The 16969-nt window shown below is 42.2% G+C and overlaps 1 protein-coding gene across 1 annotated transcript in view; it reads left to right on the plus strand.

Annotated features, from left to right (window-relative positions):
- Positions 1–16969, plus strand: part of PIGN (phosphatidylinositol glycan anchor biosynthesis class N) — a 351259-nt gene that overhangs the window by 256272 nt on the left and 78018 nt on the right. Inside the window, 2 exon segments of the mRNA XM_066579178.1 lie at positions 4884–4986; positions 6981–7083. Coding sequence (XP_066435275.1) covers positions 4884–4986; positions 6981–7083 — 206 coding nt within the window.

A 16969-nucleotide genomic window follows, 5' to 3' on the forward strand; every position in this document is an offset into this window, starting at 1 on the left:
GAGCAGGCTCAACGTGTGTGCCTGCTGAATCTATTGTTGCCACATTGCCCAATCTCCACTTAATGTCTGTCTGTCTGTCCCACCCCGTAATGTGCCGGTTGTCCTAACTACACTCTTCCCACCCCAGCATTGCTGCCACACTGCTCCTCTCTTGTAATCTCCCAACAATACAAGCATTTAGTGGCTATTGTGATTGCTACCTATGTATTTAGTTGTATATATTATAATAGTGAGTGGTTGTATATATGTCTATGTATGTGTGCCTCTTATATGGTCGCTATATGTTACTTTACATTGCTGCACTATGACACATCATCCTCTTCAGCTACACAGGAGGAAATGAACCGTAAAGGTTCCATAGAGAAGTACCCGTACGGACATCTAAGTGTGTTTTATTGTTAAACGTCTAGACTTCTGATTGGTATGTTAGCAGCGTGTATCTGTGTTGTAGTTGGATTCTCATGTCATGTCTGAAATTGTATTTGGTTGAAAAAGCAAAGGGCTGAATCAGCTGCTCTTGGATACGGGGTCAGCCAGCGCCTGAAGGTTACCAGACTTGGAGAGTAATATTGCATTATGAACCCGTAATGTGTTTCTGCATCTGGATAGCTTACAGCAAAGCCTGGTCTGTGAAGATCTAAAAGAAGCATTCCCGTTATCAGTCCCACTATCTCTGGTAATTTTTTGTCTGTAGATTCAGGTCTACACTAGGGTAAAAGTTATAGTGGAAAGCTGTAGGACATAAGAATATTCAGCGCGGCAGTTGCACCCAAATTTTTCAGGCACAACTCGCATCAGACGCAACTCTGACATCCCGTCCGTGTGCTGAACACAGAGCATCAACACGTGCTGATCCCATCCAAAAACTGGACAAGCAGAGGACATGGGGTGTTTTGTTTTTTTTCTTCTCATTTTCTGATCAGTTTTTTTTCGGTCTGAAAATTGGACATAAACCATGTCCGTGTGTCTGTAATCGTAGACTGATAGCAGATACTTGGTTTAGGACCAGGCTAAACATTTGTTGTGTGGACATTTATATAGCCCGGCTCTCATACCATCTAACATTCCAAGACTATTATATAGAAGTGTTTAAATGTCTTTGCTACACTATTTGTTAGAGATTAGCTACAGTAATTTCATTTTTCAAAAACAGTTTGTTATTGCAGTGAGAGTAGCGGTAGGCGACCCCTTTAATAGGCTTTATGACCCAATGTTCCTGCATGCCCATAATAAACAACTAACTTTATAAATACTTAGTGCCCCCTGGCCACCAGTCATTTGGGTCCCCTGCTGCTGCTTATTGTCTTATCCTTTTAATTGCTCCCTTTTTATACAATACATTAAAGTAAGTCTGACAGAGGCAATCCATAAAGGAGAAATCCTACCAAAAACTCTATCACATGTACATATAACCACATCCGAATGGTGGAGTCTAAGTGCCCAAACGCTTCAATGTTCTAACCAAAAGGCCATTACTTTAGAATGCTATGTTAGGGATCTCTAGTGATTGGTAATCTATAAATTCTGCCAACAAAACTGTGTGCTCAGTGGTACTAATGAGAGGAGGTCTAAGATGAAACTCAATAGATGACCTAAAGTCAGGTTAGGGTGGATTTGCCCTTCACTAGAAGTCAATATCCAACCTTCTTACAGGCGTAAAAGGACTGGGAATATAAGCCAAAGCCAGAATCTTCTCCGTAAGAAGAAGCTAACCATGTGCAGACAGGCTGTTTTTGTTCTGGCTGGCTGAATGAGAGTCCTGTGATGTGGGTTGGGAAAGACGGTCAACTAGGTGTAAGGAGGCTTACAGGCCATGCAATGCTCCTCTAGGAAATTTTGGTATGTAAATGGAAGATGGTGCAATGTCAGTTCGAGCATTCTGCAAGGCTGGGGTCTTGTAAAGTTCCTCACACCTACTATGTAGTCTCCTCTTTGAAGGAGTTGTCCATTTGGCCATTTTAGACCAGCGATTCCCATACTTTAGGGGCAGGGGTGTCAATTTTCACCGAGGGCCACATCAGCCTTATGGTTGCCTTCAAAGGGCCAATTCTCATTGTTAATTGTAAGACAGTATAGTAAAAGTGGCCTGATTGGTAATAAGGTCACCATAGCGGCCAGTGGCGCACACTATTATTTTTATTTATATAGACAGACGCACACTATTGTACACAGACATGCGCACAGACGCAACGGTGAATCCCCCCCCCCCCCCCCCCCCGCCCCAATAGTAAGTGACCCCTCATTGCGGCCCCAGTAGTAACAGTGGCCCCTCTCCCGCCCCCCCCCGAGCGTGGCCCCAGTAGTAACAACGGCAATTGGATTACATTATTCCCCATAACTGGCAAACCTTACGTGGCAGAAAAAAAACCTGATGTCATATTTGAATTCCGTGCACTAAAGTTACTATAAGCTGCTTATCTGTTATACAAATTGTATTGCACAGTTATTGATTTCAGTGGATAATGACCCGTGGTGTTTAGAAATGACTATATGCTTAACTTTACTACAGAATCTTGTTTTAGGAGTCATTGCATTGTGAGATGCCTGTAAGATTATATTGTCAAAGCCTGTAGTTTATGATACTGTTGCAAAAGAGCTTAAATCAATATTGATGTATGTGTTATAAAGGGGATGTATCACTTGATTTAGTAATTAACCACATAGTGAAACGTTTTCTATTTTTTAAATGCTTATTTCTGATTGTAGAAACTTGCATTCTGTTGTCTATACCGGACTATGGGGGCAGCCATCTTTCCTCAACTACATTTAACAATGTGTCTTACAGCAGCTTCACGGGCCATTCATACAATGGGACAGGAAGGGACCCAGTGACTTGTATGGGAGACTCTTCAAGGCATGTTCTGTGACCTGCGCAGAGGTCACTTTGTAGGGAGGTACAATTAAAAAAAAAAAAAGGCACTGCTCCAAGAATCAAAAAGCAACATTTGTGGGAACAGGCTCTTAACAGGATGACTCACCTGGTCTGGACAGCCTATATTATACGTTGTCACACCTTGGTCCTGGCTAGCTTTGAAATGATACTGGATGTTCTGGAAGGGGCGAGGGGTTCCAGACAACGAAAACACAAAAATGGAGAGCATCTGTAAAACTCACCTTGGTTGAGTACAATACAAGCAGTCAGTAAAAAAAAAAATCGTTCTTGATGGTGTAACCTTTTGAAATTCATTGCACATCCATTAGCTATATGTATTTATCGACTAATAAAACTCCATTAGCCCTGAAACACTGACGCCACACTTCAATTCCATACCGCAGATTTGTTCAAGGCGGTATGGATTTAGGGGGCTTCTGTATCTCGAAACCCTCCCAGATCGTAAGTGTGAACATTTGGCGTTGTTTGTATCACTCTGATGAACCTCGAACGCTGGGACCTTATGTTACTGATTCTGCTTATATATTACATGGAGGGGGGGAGTAGATGGTCACAGCTTATCACCTATTGTGTAGGTTGGAGCAGCAGCATCCGCTTCGACCCCGGTGTATTTTGGCTTTGACAGCGGGCTGCTTGCGAAACCCTTTTTAACCCCTTAAGGACCAGACTGTCTTGTACCTAAAAAAAAAAACAGACCCTTTTTTCCTTCAGCTATCAAAATTTATTTTTGCTCTTTTTTTTTCCTGAGACATTGGCTATTTTTTTTAATTTCTTTTACATTGACTTTTATTTCACATTTTTTTAGTTTTCTTGGGGGTAAAAAGCTCAACAAATTTTTTTTTTTTAACAACGCAAATTTACCAATTAAACAACTATAAAAGTATGGGAATGGATTCCTCATTTTGTTTCGGACATTTTGATATTTGATATATGGTTTTGGATTACAGGGCACATCCAGCAACTTCTTTGGTTGCCTTCTGCTTTAGTTCATTTTCTTTTTTTTATACGTATATTTCTATTTCATTCTGTAATTTTTTTTAACCTATTTAACTTTTCTTTTTTTAATATCTATGTATGACACCCCCCCCCCCCCTCCTGTGATGTCATAAAACCTCTGGGGAACATTCACATGATCTGTGTTTTTTTTGTTTTGTTTTTCTATTACACACTTTTTCACTATAGCTGGGGCAGCCATAGCAGCAGCATCCGTAGGAGCGACAGTTACAGGGAAAACGTCCCCCTGTAGTGACAATAGTCACTGGCAGAGCTGATCTGTGTCTGCTAGGACCCTGCAGCTCCGCTGTAACGGGCACCTGGCGGTCATGTGATCGCTGGGTTGTGTAGTTTAAGAAACCCTTACCCTGCTTACTACATAGCTCTCATTGAGGAAAGAAGGCAGAAGTGGTTAAAAACTGCTCCCTTCTCCTCTGGGTCCTCAGCTGTGTCTGCAGAGGCTTTAATCCTGCGCTGTATTTTTTGCTATCTGGCAGAATTGAATCCCAGGACCAAGCGCCATAAATTTACAGAGCTTAGTCCTTAAGGGATTAAATTGTGACGTCTCTCCTGATTAGTGTGCCATTTTCAGTGAATTTTCCCAAATTAACATATGTTTTATGCGTCTGTTGCCACTCAACAAACAGGCTGCCCTTACCGCACCTTATTGCTGCTGAGCAGAATCACTTAGTGCACAGAAAGCTGTTATTACATTACACGAAATGTGGCATGCGTCTTGCCATTGGAAAACTATTATTGAATGCGACAGCTGAGAAAGGTATGCGAGTTGTGCAGCTTTCATCTGATTTCCCGTATGTTTTCTATCAGCTCTGTCCACTTGGCTTGGGTTACGTACAAGTAGATATGGAGAATGGGCAGAATGCAGAGACATTTGTAGCTTGCTTCTTGTTTAATTGCCGATCTGCGTAGTCTTTGGCGAAGATGATGTAATGAAATGTGATGTTCTAATAACACGGCTCTCTCGTTTCTCTTGCAGTCCTTTCCTTAGTTGTGCCATTACTAAGTGTCACGTTCCTGTTCCAGCGGCTCCTGAGCATTTTTCTCTCCTTCATGTCCTCCTACCTTCTGCTTAGTACGGGGTAATGTGTTTTTCATTTCGGGAATTTGTCACTTGTATTGAGCCATACTGTCAATTTTATGTGCGACCTTCTGATCAAACTCTGAGTGATTTCACAAACAGTGCTATAACTTATTGTAGGTCTTAGTGCGCAGTACAAAGTGCCGCTCCTAATCGTAGGGCCTGGATTGGCCATCAATTTTACCAGTTGAATATCAAAATAGTGAACTGACATTAAACTTTAGAAATTTATGATGCCAAGAACTGTCAGTTTTACAGTTTGTTGTGTAGAATAATATGTTGGACTGGTATGTTTCTATGGATTGCCCTGACCTCTAATCCCCACAAATAGTCAAACATTTTCCCTGTGGCGATCCAAGTTGTGACCTTCGGTGGTGTCTGTCTGGTCCATTAGTTGATGTGAATTTGATGACGTGCTTAAGAACTGGCCCAAGACTACCCAGTTTTTGGGAGCAACCCACAAAAACTCTTCCTCTGCATAGAAGTACAAAACTAGGAAACCTATGAAAAAGAAAAAACATTCAGCAGACTATTTTCCAATTCATATGGAAAAACAAGCAGAATCGAATCATACAGAAAATAATGTATTAAAATAGATGGGTAGGCGGTCTATCAGTCCGCAATCTACTGAAATGCTACACAGCTGTCCAATTATCTCCACTTCCACCCATTTTTGCGGGAACCAGAGCACCACTGTGGGTTGAGATAGAAGCCACCTTGGTGAAAACAAATTCCCTTAATGCCATTTTTTGGGACAGAAAAAAAAAGTACCCAGACCGTCTATAAGAATGAATGCGCGTGTTTATCACCAAAACCTTTAATTGATATAAATTACTATATTAAGAGAAGCAATAAATGTATCAGACAAAAAAGAAAATCCGCTCCTAAGCGGAAAACTAAGACTTCCTAGTAAAGCGGGAACTGCATATAGCCGCAAACAAAGCTGTAAAGTATAACTAATGCAAGAGCAACCCTCTGTATGTACAAAGAGTATGTGCAGTAAGTATGGCTGAAACATGCTAGAGGAGGCCCAAAGGGCGTATTTGTAAATAAAGCACACCCTTTAGATATAGCAGACAACAGGGCGAGTCAGGAACGCCTTGATGTGCATCTCACTGCATCGGCAGCTCCCAAGCACGTTTCTACACACAGTTTGAGTTGTGACACAACCTAAATGTGACCGCTTCGTGCTGTTCCTTCGGTATTTTGTGCGGCCCAACGGAACCTCAGAACTGGTTACAGTGCAGATTTAAAAGCTGCCTAAAGGCTCCTGCCCACGGACTGATATTTGCAGCGGGAGTCCGCACCGCGGATCCACCTCAGATATCGCTCATGGCACGCAATTGGAAATTGATTTTCCTTGTACACTTGCGGAAATCAATTGCAGTTTCCACAAGCGGAGGAAAAGTCGCACCATGCTCCATTTTTGTGCAGATTCCGCACTAACAGTTTCTATTAAAGTCAGTAGAGGCCATCCGATCTGTGGCTCTTGTGCAATCACATTGCGGCAATGATGCCGGATAAGCAGGTGTTTAAAAAAACAAAACAACCTGTGCTGCGCATGTCCGACGGCTCGCCGTGCAGACCATCCGCAGTACAGATGAAAAATGAAAGGAGTAGGTACGTGCGAATGCCGCTGCTCCGTGGGCCCCGCCGCGTGCAGGCGGCCTATATGTGGCACTTTAGTCAGATGTTAGTCGTAAGGGCTCCATGCTGTTGTATTTACTGGTTGCTTAACACAAGACCGAAAATAATGCATCTAATTTTAATATCAAATCCCCTCTGGAATGATAACACAATATCCACAAGAAGTTAGGATATCTGTGGATATTTTCCCCTTAGTATATTGATGCAGTTATATCTGCACTTTGTATTCCTTAAATAAGACCATAATCCTACAATCTGCATCAGGTATGTGTAGGGAAGCCGCTCCGCGGTGTGATCCTCCTCCGGTATAACCAGCTAACCCTTTATGCCTTCCCTTCCATCGTGCAGGTATGAAGCCTTCTTTCCCGTGGCGCTGTCATGTTTAATGTTTGTATGGATATTTATGGAGCAGGAAATTCTGGTAAAACAAGGGATTTCATTCAAGCAAAAGGTAAGAGTTCTTTGTAATGTTGTTGTAACATATTGTACAGTGAGACCCCATTGGGGGACTGGTGAGCAGAGAACAAATAGCCTCTCAGGAAGACATTTTATTGAACTTTCTATGCTGTTTGTCCGAATACTTGTAGAATTTTTGATCCTATGTGATTATGCAAGTATATGGGGTACCGTGTTTCCCTGAAACTAAGACACTGCTTTATATTAAGTTGTCTCAAAAGAAGCAGTGTTTTATTTTCAGGGGGTGTCTTATACTTACGCAGCCACTGGCGTCTATGTCCCTCACGCAGGTCCCCGCGCTGCTGCAGTCCTTAGCGCTGACAGGATTCTCTTCTCCTGTTAACGGGGCTTTGAATACCCCGCCTCCGGTAAGCACAAGCGCCGGCTCTGATTGGCTGGTGCTCGGAGAGCTCAGTGCACTGCTCTCATCATGCCTCCTCTCCCTCGGGTGTGAAAACCTGGCCGATTATATGGATGTCTGAATAAGCCCTTACTCGTACATATGCATAGTGTACTATAATTTTATTACCATTGGTTATTAAAACTCAGCAAGTGCAGTGATGTCCGTCTCCAAGCAGGAAGCTCCTCAGCTCATACTGTTATAGGAAGTATTTCTAGACTTGGCAATTAGAGAATATAAAAGGTTCCGGAGTTAATTCTATTCCTAGTCACATGCTTATCTCTAAAATCGTTAGCTGGTTAATGCATATTACTGGCAGGGTTTAGTTATTACTAATTGGTGCTGGCTTGAGGATAAAATGTCTCGGAGTATACAGGTATATGGTTACGTTAAATTCATTTAAGTATGGAGTACATTCCCCTCAGGATGGATTGCTGGGTAGATAGTTTCTTTTCCATTATGTAACTACGAGAAATTCTAATTTCTGTTTTGGTATACTAGCCAATTAACCAGTTATCTGTTTCTATCTCTTAGTTTCCTCCCAGTGGGCTGCAGGTAGCTCCCATCGAGGCATCCAAAAATAATTGCTCTTTTCAGGTTCCAGGGAGGGGATCTGGCAATCCTCCCCTTCCTCCATACTTTAGCCAAGCCGCCTGCATAAACATTTTAGCAGAGAAAAATCTATAACAAAAACTTTTACATACGGTAGAGCAAAGGCAAGATGGTGTATAAGAGAACATTATGGCTTCTCTCACAAGTGGACCAACACTTTAAGTTACAACTTAGGCTTTTTATAGGATGGGTGTGTAATAACACTTAGGAATGAATGCATTGTGTGACGTGTTGCTGACATCACTTAAACTGCTAGAAGTACAGGAATGCAGATACAATGACCAAGTATACTTCAGGAAACGAACTCCCGCACTACCCAGGCAAAGTCCTGTACTACCCAGAAGAGCTCACAGAAGAGCTCCCACACTGCCGAGGCAAAGTCCTGTACTACCCAGAAGAGCTCACAGAAGAGCTCCCACACTGCCGAGGCCTGTGCTGTTTTAAGAGCTCAAACTATGCCATATTAACCCATTGAATAACAAATGTAACAGCTCATCTTAAGACGTTCACAACCGATAGACCTGTTTCAATTATTGTAAGGAACAGGCTTTAAAGGGGTTGTCCCGCGGCAGCAAGTGGGTCTATACACTTCTGTATGGCCATATTAATGCACTTTGTAATGTACATTGTGCATTAATTATGAGCCATACAGAAGTTCTAAAAAGTTTTTTACTTACCTGCTCCGTTGCTAGCGTCCTCGTTCCCATGGAGCCGACTAATTTTCGCCCTCCGATGGCCAAATTAGCCGCGCTTGCGCAGTCCGGGTCTTCTGCTCTCTTCAATGGAGCCGCTCGTGCAGAATGCCGGCTCCGTGTAGCTCCGCCCCGTCACGTGCCGATTCCAGCCAATCAGGAGGCTGGAATCGGCAATGGACCGCACAGAAGAGCTGCGGTCCACGGAGGGAGCAGACCCCGGCGGCCATCTTCAGCAGGTAAGTATGAAGACACCGGACCGCCGGGATTCAGGTAAGCGCTGAGCGGTTTGTTTTTTTAACCCCTGCATCGGGGTTGTCTCGCGCCGAACGGGGGGGGGGGGGGGTTAAAAAAAAACAAAAACCCGTTTCGGCGCGGGACAACCCCTTTAAATATATCTCTTTCTACCTTTTAAAGGCATAATTTTGATAAAATTGTGCCAGGCTGCCTGTAGTTTTGTTCACAACAATCATGTCTGTATGGCTGTCGATTTGCTTCCTTATATGATCTTTGTGAAAAATAAAAATAATTAGTGAAATAACTGTTATAAAGGGTATCGTTGATGTCCCTTTTGAGGTTTTCTTGAGCAATGATTACTCGTTCCTCCAATCACTGCACCTTCTTTGAGCTTGGTGTTATATTGAAAGCTCTTTTTCAATGCATTTTTTTCAATTAAAGTTAATGTATATCGATTTAGGAAGTGTGTATAAAATTGAAGCATATTGTAAAAAAGAATCCGGCTCCTTCCTCAGACGGCTGTAGATGGATATGACGGTAGATGTTGTGCGGCTATAAATGTTGGGCCTAACCTGCATATTTTGAATATTTTTCATGCCTCTTCATGGCTCTGCTAATATATTACTTTGCTGGTTTTCCTTGATGTAGATGAGGAGGGGGCTGGAAGAAAAGGAGTCTGATTAGTGAATGTGATGGGCCTGCCTAAAGAGATGTTTTTGCTTATAGCTTGTCGGGGATAACTCGTTCCAGAGAGTTTGTACAGCATATGTGAAAAGCATTGTACACCCGAGTGGGAGGCTCAGATGACGGAGGAGGTTATATTTCTGCTCTGTTTATGCCTCTTATGATGGAATTCCTTGACAAAATTTCAGTGTCTGAAAAATACAAATTATTTTGCAACTTCTATTTCAGAATGGATGGGTGACTCCTGTGCATTTATCTTATGACTACGCAGGTCACCAGCTTTATTCATCTTTGGGCATATGAGTGATGCAGCTGCTATTGTGTTGATTGAACTATTTGCACCATTATTGCACTTTACAATTTACCCCAGCACATTCCAGTTTCTTTGTCTTTTCTTATGTATTATGATAGTTGCATCAAGTTTTGATGTGTATTATTGTTACTGAGGGTGATGTTTTGTATTAGCCCTTTATTTTTGCTAGCAACATTTGTATCGTACATCTTTGTGCATATTTTAAATCATTGTAATTGGGCTTTGTTTGCGCCTATGTATTACTAATGTTGTTCTTGGCAATTATCACATTTTGTGTTTTTGTTGTTTTTGGCAGGTTCAGTGTGCCAAAAAGTGATATAAGTACATACTGTTGCCGTGGTTCTGAGATCGCTTCCTTTCTAAATAATCTGGTACAGGTTTTGTGTGTGTTTATCTTCTGGCTCTGGTAAGAGTGGTATTAGGTGAGACATGCTTGGCCTCACCTGTGGGCAATTTGTCAGGACTATTTAGCCTGGCCTGGTGCTTGGCTTCAGTGCTGTTTAATTGTCAGTCTTCCTCTGACTGTGATAGAAATCAGAGCTTGGGGCTGGATCTCTGGTTTGCCTGGGTCATCTCATAGAATGGTAGAGTTGGAAGGGACCTCCTAGGTCATCGGGTTCATCCCCCTGCTCAATGCAGGATTCACTAAATCATCCCAGACAGATGTCTGTCCAGGCTCTGTTTGAGGACTTCCATTGAAGGAGAACTCACCACCTCCCTTGGCAACCTGTTACACTCATTGATCACCCTCCCTGTCTAATCTCTAATCTGTCTCCTCCCTTTCAGTTTCATCCCATTGCTTCTAGTCTTTCCTTGTACAGATAAGAATATGGCTGATCTCTCTGCACTGTGACAGCCCTTCACATATTTGTAGACCGCTATTAAGTCTCCTCTCAACCACCTTTTTTGTAAGCTAAACCTTCCCAGATTCTTTAACCGTTCCTCATAGGACATGATTTGCAGACCGCCCACCATCTTGGTAACTCCTCTCTAAAAAGACAGACAAACTAGAGCAACTTCAAAGTGGGGTGCCCAGAATTGGACACAGTATTCCAGATGAGGTCTGACTAAGAAAGAGTAGAGGGGGGATAATGACCTATGCTTCTCTTAATACATCCCAGAATTGTGTGTGCCTTTTTTTGCTGCTGCATCACATTGTTGACTCATGTTCAGTCTATGATCTATTAGTATACCAAAGTCTTTGACATATGCTGCTTAGCCCAATTTCTTCTTGTTAAATATCATTGTTAGTCACCCACTCTTCAAGCTTTTCTAGAGCTTTTTGAATCTTCTCTTGCTTTTCTAATATTGGCTATCCCTCCTAGCTTTGTATCGTTGGCAAATTTGATCAGTTTCCCCTCAATTCCCTACTGCAGATCATTTATAAAAAATGTTGAATACTGGGCCTAGGACAGAGCCTTGTAGTACCGCAGTTGATGCATTCTTCCACTTGGATGTGCAGCCATTTATGACCACTCTTTGAGTACGATCACTCAGGCAGTTATGAATTCACCTGAAAGTTGCCTTGTCAATCCCATATTTGGTCATTTTTTTCGTTGGTAAAACATTTGAAAAAGTATCTTATACCATACTTAAAGTCAAGATACGCTATTTGCCACATTTTCCTGATCAACCCAGTCAGTCATTCTGTCATAAAAGGAAGTTAGATTCATTTGGCATGACTTTGTTACAAACCCATGCTGGCTCTGGTTAATTGCCCCACTCTCATCCAAGTACTGGCATACATGCTTTTTAATAATTTGTTAAAATATCTTTGGCGGGATAGAAGTCGAGCTCACAGGCCTGTAGTTGCCTGGGTCCACCTTCTTCCCTTTTTTAAGTTTTCCAATTTTCTGGGCCTTCTCCTGTTCTCCAGGAATTTTCAAAGATTATGGCGAGTGGTTCAGCAATTACCTCCGCTGTTTCCTTTAGTATCCTAGGATGTAATTCATCTGAACCTTGAGACTTGAATTCATGTAAGTTAGCTAAGTGTTCTATTACCATCTCCCTGCTTATAGATAGCCTGCATTCTTTTATTCCCCAATAGCACAGGGAAGATCAGTTGATCTTACACTTGCTTTCTGAGAGAAAACCGATACAAAATAGGAATTTAAAAGTTCATCGTTCTTGACCAATTCACTACTTTCATCCTGAAAACCTCCTATGGCATCTTTGACTTTTGTTTTGCTTTTGACATACTCCCAAAATCCTTTATTGCTTTTGTCCTCTGTTGCAAGCATCAATTCATTATTAGCTGTAGCTTTTCTGATACTTGCCCTACAGTTTCTGCAGACCGCATTATATTTTACACACATTTTTTTAATATTCTCCTCCTTCCATTTAATAAACATATTTTTCATTCATTTTACCATGTATTTAAGTTCTGTGTTCATCCATCCTGGTCTTCTAACCTCTTAACGACCGCTGGTATGCCTTTTGACGGCCTGTATCGGCAGCCTATGTATGAGGAGAGATTGTGGGGCAACCTCTCTCCATCTAGCGTGGGCGTCAGCTGTTTATTACAGCTGACACCCGCAGGCAATAGCTGCATCCCCTTTAAATATCTCGAACGATGTTTGGGGGTCCTGTACAGCCACCCCCTTTCCCCCGCGTGAGATCGCAGGGAGCCGTACGGGTGTCATGGCAGCCGGGGGCCTTATGAGCCTTAGCAGGCTGCCTATCAAGCCGTCAGCGTGGGGGGGGGATTGATAGACTGCCTGTCAGATTGCAGTATGATGTAATGTTATGACAAGCGCTGCGGAATAAGTTGGCGCTATACAAATAAAGATTATTATTATTATAATACTGCATCAGCGATCAAAGCATCGCAAGTTGTGGTCCCCCAGGAGGACTAAAAAATAAGATTAATAATGTTTTTTTTATTGGGAAAAACAAAAAGTGATAGTTTAAATCAGGGGTCCCCAACGCCAGTCCTCAGGGACCACCAACAGGTCATGTTTTCAGGATATCCTATGGTAAGAACACCTGTGGCAATGTCTGAGGCACTAATGATGATTACATCACCTGTGCAACACTGAGGAAATCCTGAAAACATGACCTGCTGGCGGTCCCTGAGGACTGGAGTTGAGGAACACTGGTTTAAATCACCCTCCTTTTGCCATATCTGTAATTAAAAAAAATCTAAATCCTAAAACAAAAATACATATTTGGTATCATAGTGTCCGGTAAAGTCCGATCTATCAAAGAAGCGCATTATTTATACCGCATAGTGAATGTCATCTGAAAAAACCTCCAGAAATGCACTTTTTCAGTCACCCTGTCTCACAGAAAAAAATTGAATAAAAAGCGATCAAAAAGTCGTATGTATTCTAAAATTGTAACGTAAACTACTACGTTGACGGAAAAATAAAGTTATTACACGCAGGAGATGGCGGCAGAAAATAATAAAAAAAAATTTAATGTCTTTGAAATAAAATAAAAGTAGTTCAGCAAAAAAAAAAACTGGACAAGTTTGGCATCATAGTAATCGTACTGACCCATAGGATAAAGTTATTTAATTTTTGTTGCAGTTTGTGCGCCGTAGAAACAGGACGCACTGGGAGATGGAGTTTTTCAGTACATTATATGGTACTTTAAATAACACCATTGAAAAATACGACTCATCCCGCAAAAAACAACCCTTCATACAGTGACGTCGATCGATAAATAAAGGAGTTCTGGTTTTTTTTAAAAGGAGGGAGGAAAAAAATTAAAATGGGGGGGGGGGGGAGGGGAGGGCTGCGTCATTAAGGGGTTAAATACTTCCCATTCTTCCCCTTTTTAGGGATTGTTAACAATTGTGCGTTGAAAATCTATTTTCACAATATATTCCATCTTTCTTGGACATTTCTGTCTTTAAGAACATCCAGCCATTGAGTCTTTCCTATCCTCTTAGACCTCAAGGTTGGATTTCAGAAATAAAGATTTTAATGGACTGAGTCTTCTCAGGTCTTCCTTGCCTTGTTATCCAAAATTCAAGTATAGCATGTCACTGCCTCAAAGCTAGTACTGTGCTGCTTGTTATTATGTTTTCTGTGCTCCTTGCTCATCCCACATGGGGTCAACTAGTGACTTAGGTACGTGGTCAGGTTCGTACTTGTCAAGGCGAGTTACCTGCGTTTAGGCAGGTGCCTTTCCTGAGTTAGGTTCTTTCGGGACAGTGTTTTCTTTGTTTCGCTTGTCTTGTTTTCCACTGTTTGGGTGTGCAGTTGCATGAGGATTTCATGTTAGGGGATCTGGCGTGTCCTGTTTGGATGCGATATATACACTACTGCATTATTTTGTGTCTTAGAATGTCAGAAAAATGGCGCTTTTTTGGGTGAATTGACAAACCTGATGGAACTGAATATGGTCAGTGGGGTCAGTTGATCCTTGCTACAGTCCATTATGTGACGAACAGATATTTTGTCCGAGGTATGCAAGAACTTTGATAAATTGTGGAGAACAGAGCGTTATACAGAAATAGAGGCAATAGAGCACGCCAAAGCACTGTGGACCGCTTTATGGTTGATCAATAAGTTTCCATTGCACTGTAAAGTGAATTCTCAATCTGAGAGAGATCTGGGCATCATGCTGGCCAGCTTGCAAGGCCTAGCTGCTGATCGTTGTGTGGCACCACCTATTCCATTGGGAAATAGTGTTGGGTATGCCCCAAAGATATGATATGAAGGCTCCAGCTCCTTATCTACATAATGGAGTGCTGTCAAAGAGCCCCTGATGCATAGTAGAGGTGATCAGCTGTTAATGCTGCCCCAAACCATGACTCAATGTTGAAGAGCTGTGTGGCACTCCAGAGTGATGGAAGGATTAGCTCTATTGCCATATAACCTCCAGACCCTTGCGATAATCTTTGCTGAGACAGAAACTTGATTTGTTGCTCAACACCAAACTCTGCCATTCTTCATGCCATGTAGCTCTGGAGCAATACCACTGCAAGTGTTCATGATAGTGCTCTGTGCGGGGCAGTCTTCGCAGTGGATGGCTTGACTGCAAACCTGGCTCAATCTTTGAGAAACTGTCATTCTTGATATTGGAGCATCCAAATCTTGCCAGCTGTGATATTAAGCGGTTTGTGTGTAGTGATGTTTTGTCTTGGTGCTCCAGTCCCATTACTATAATGCGTATTTTGTTCTATTGACGACCCTCTCCAAATGTGACCCATGGTTGTGGCATCCCAATTGAGTTTCTACCACATTATAATGCTAAAGCCAACTGGCTGTTTGTAGCACTCTAATGAAACTTATAGTAAACTTGTCTTTTTGATTAAAATGTCTCTATGGCATCTCAGCGCTGTCTTTACTCAAGTTGTATCCAGACATCAGAAGACAAGGACTTACAACAATTTCTGTGCTTGTAACAATGTAGCTGAGGTTAGTTTCACAGAATTTTTTTTCCTTTTCTTAGACTCCTAGATCACATAATTGGCCCTAAACTGCATTAATTTGCATAACTTGTTTCAACATACTGTCAATTTGCATAATGCTGCAACAAAATATTTATGGAGTGGCATTTTACCTTTTGAGGCATTATATAACCATAAGACATTGGGTGTGCTGCCTTCGAGGTATGGCAGCATTACACTGCTTAATGCGAATATCAGGTTTAGTAAAGGCCCGTTTAGACACAACGATTATCGCTCAAAATTAGCTCAAAAGCCGTCTTTTGAGTGATTATCGTTGTGTGTAACTGCACTGACATCCTGCAGTTTTCATTAACCAGTCGCTGATCGTTGTCTTTCAGCATGCTGAATGACAATGATCAGCCTTATCAGGAGTTCAGAGCGGGATACAGCTGATACTATTGTTTCAGCTGTATCCCGCTCCCTGAGCACAGGCGGGGCATGAAGAACACATCTGTGTTCTTCATACTCCGCACGGAGCGCACAGCTGTTTACCAGCTAAGTGCTCTGTGAACAGCCGGGTTAAGAACAACACAGTGGCCCAGCAGTGTTCTGCATACCCTGCTCGGAGTGCTTGACTGTATAACAGCGGGGCGCTCCGAACAGAGAACAGCTGGATGCAGAAGAGAAGCAGACCTGCTTGTCTTCTGTATACCCCGCTCGGAGCACAAAGTGATCGTTCAACGTTTGTGCGATCACCTTGCCCTGTAAAGGCACACAACGATGATTGCTCAAAAGACATCTTTTGAGTGATGATCGTTGTCTAAACCAGGCTTTAGTTTAGTTCCAGAGCCGGCTCCAGGTTTCTGTGGCCTCTTAGTAATTGGCCCACAGACTCTTATCAGTGTCATGAATAAACTTGGAATGGAGCATACAGTGACCATGTAATGGTAGATACTAGCTCTACATAGGTGGTTTGCAAACCACAAGTGATTACAGTACCATTTGTCAATTGATCACAGGTGATATCCTCTCTGGTTGTTCAGCTCCCCTTTTCTTCTGTATCCAGTCCGGACCGCCATGACTACTTCTTCCAGTCACAACTTGTCTCTACTTAATTCTGATAGACATCTTTGGCTCCTTGCTTTTCCATTACCCCACGCCTTAGATAAAGTGTGGCCATGGGCAAAATTTAAAAGAAGTGCCCGTGTGGAATCCAGACTGATTCCGCATCAAATCCGTGTCTTAATGTGTCTCATTCATTTAAATTGGAATCTTCGCCATAAATGTCTTTGGATGATGACTTCAGTTTCAAGAATTTTATATTAATCTTTTGCAAGGGAAAACCTATCCAGCTGGCTCATACAGGGGGTAGCCTCCGATACAACTGAACACTAAACCAGGGCAAACCATTTCTATTAAATAATGTAGCATTAGACTACCATTGATGGCAAATTGGGTTTATGTAGAAATGGTAAAGCATGCAGAACAGTAGAAGTAACAAAGGAAGTGGTCCATGGGAGCCACAGGGCATCAAACGCATCCCTGTTGCCTGTGCTTGTGGCCCATAGTTTTTCAAAGAGCATAATAACTGAAACCCTTTAT

Source organism: Eleutherodactylus coqui, chromosome 9 (genome assembly GCF_035609145.1).
Source record: "Eleutherodactylus coqui strain aEleCoq1 chromosome 9, aEleCoq1.hap1, whole genome shotgun sequence".
Classification (NCBI taxonomy): domain Eukaryota; kingdom Metazoa; phylum Chordata; class Amphibia; order Anura; family Eleutherodactylidae; genus Eleutherodactylus; species Eleutherodactylus coqui.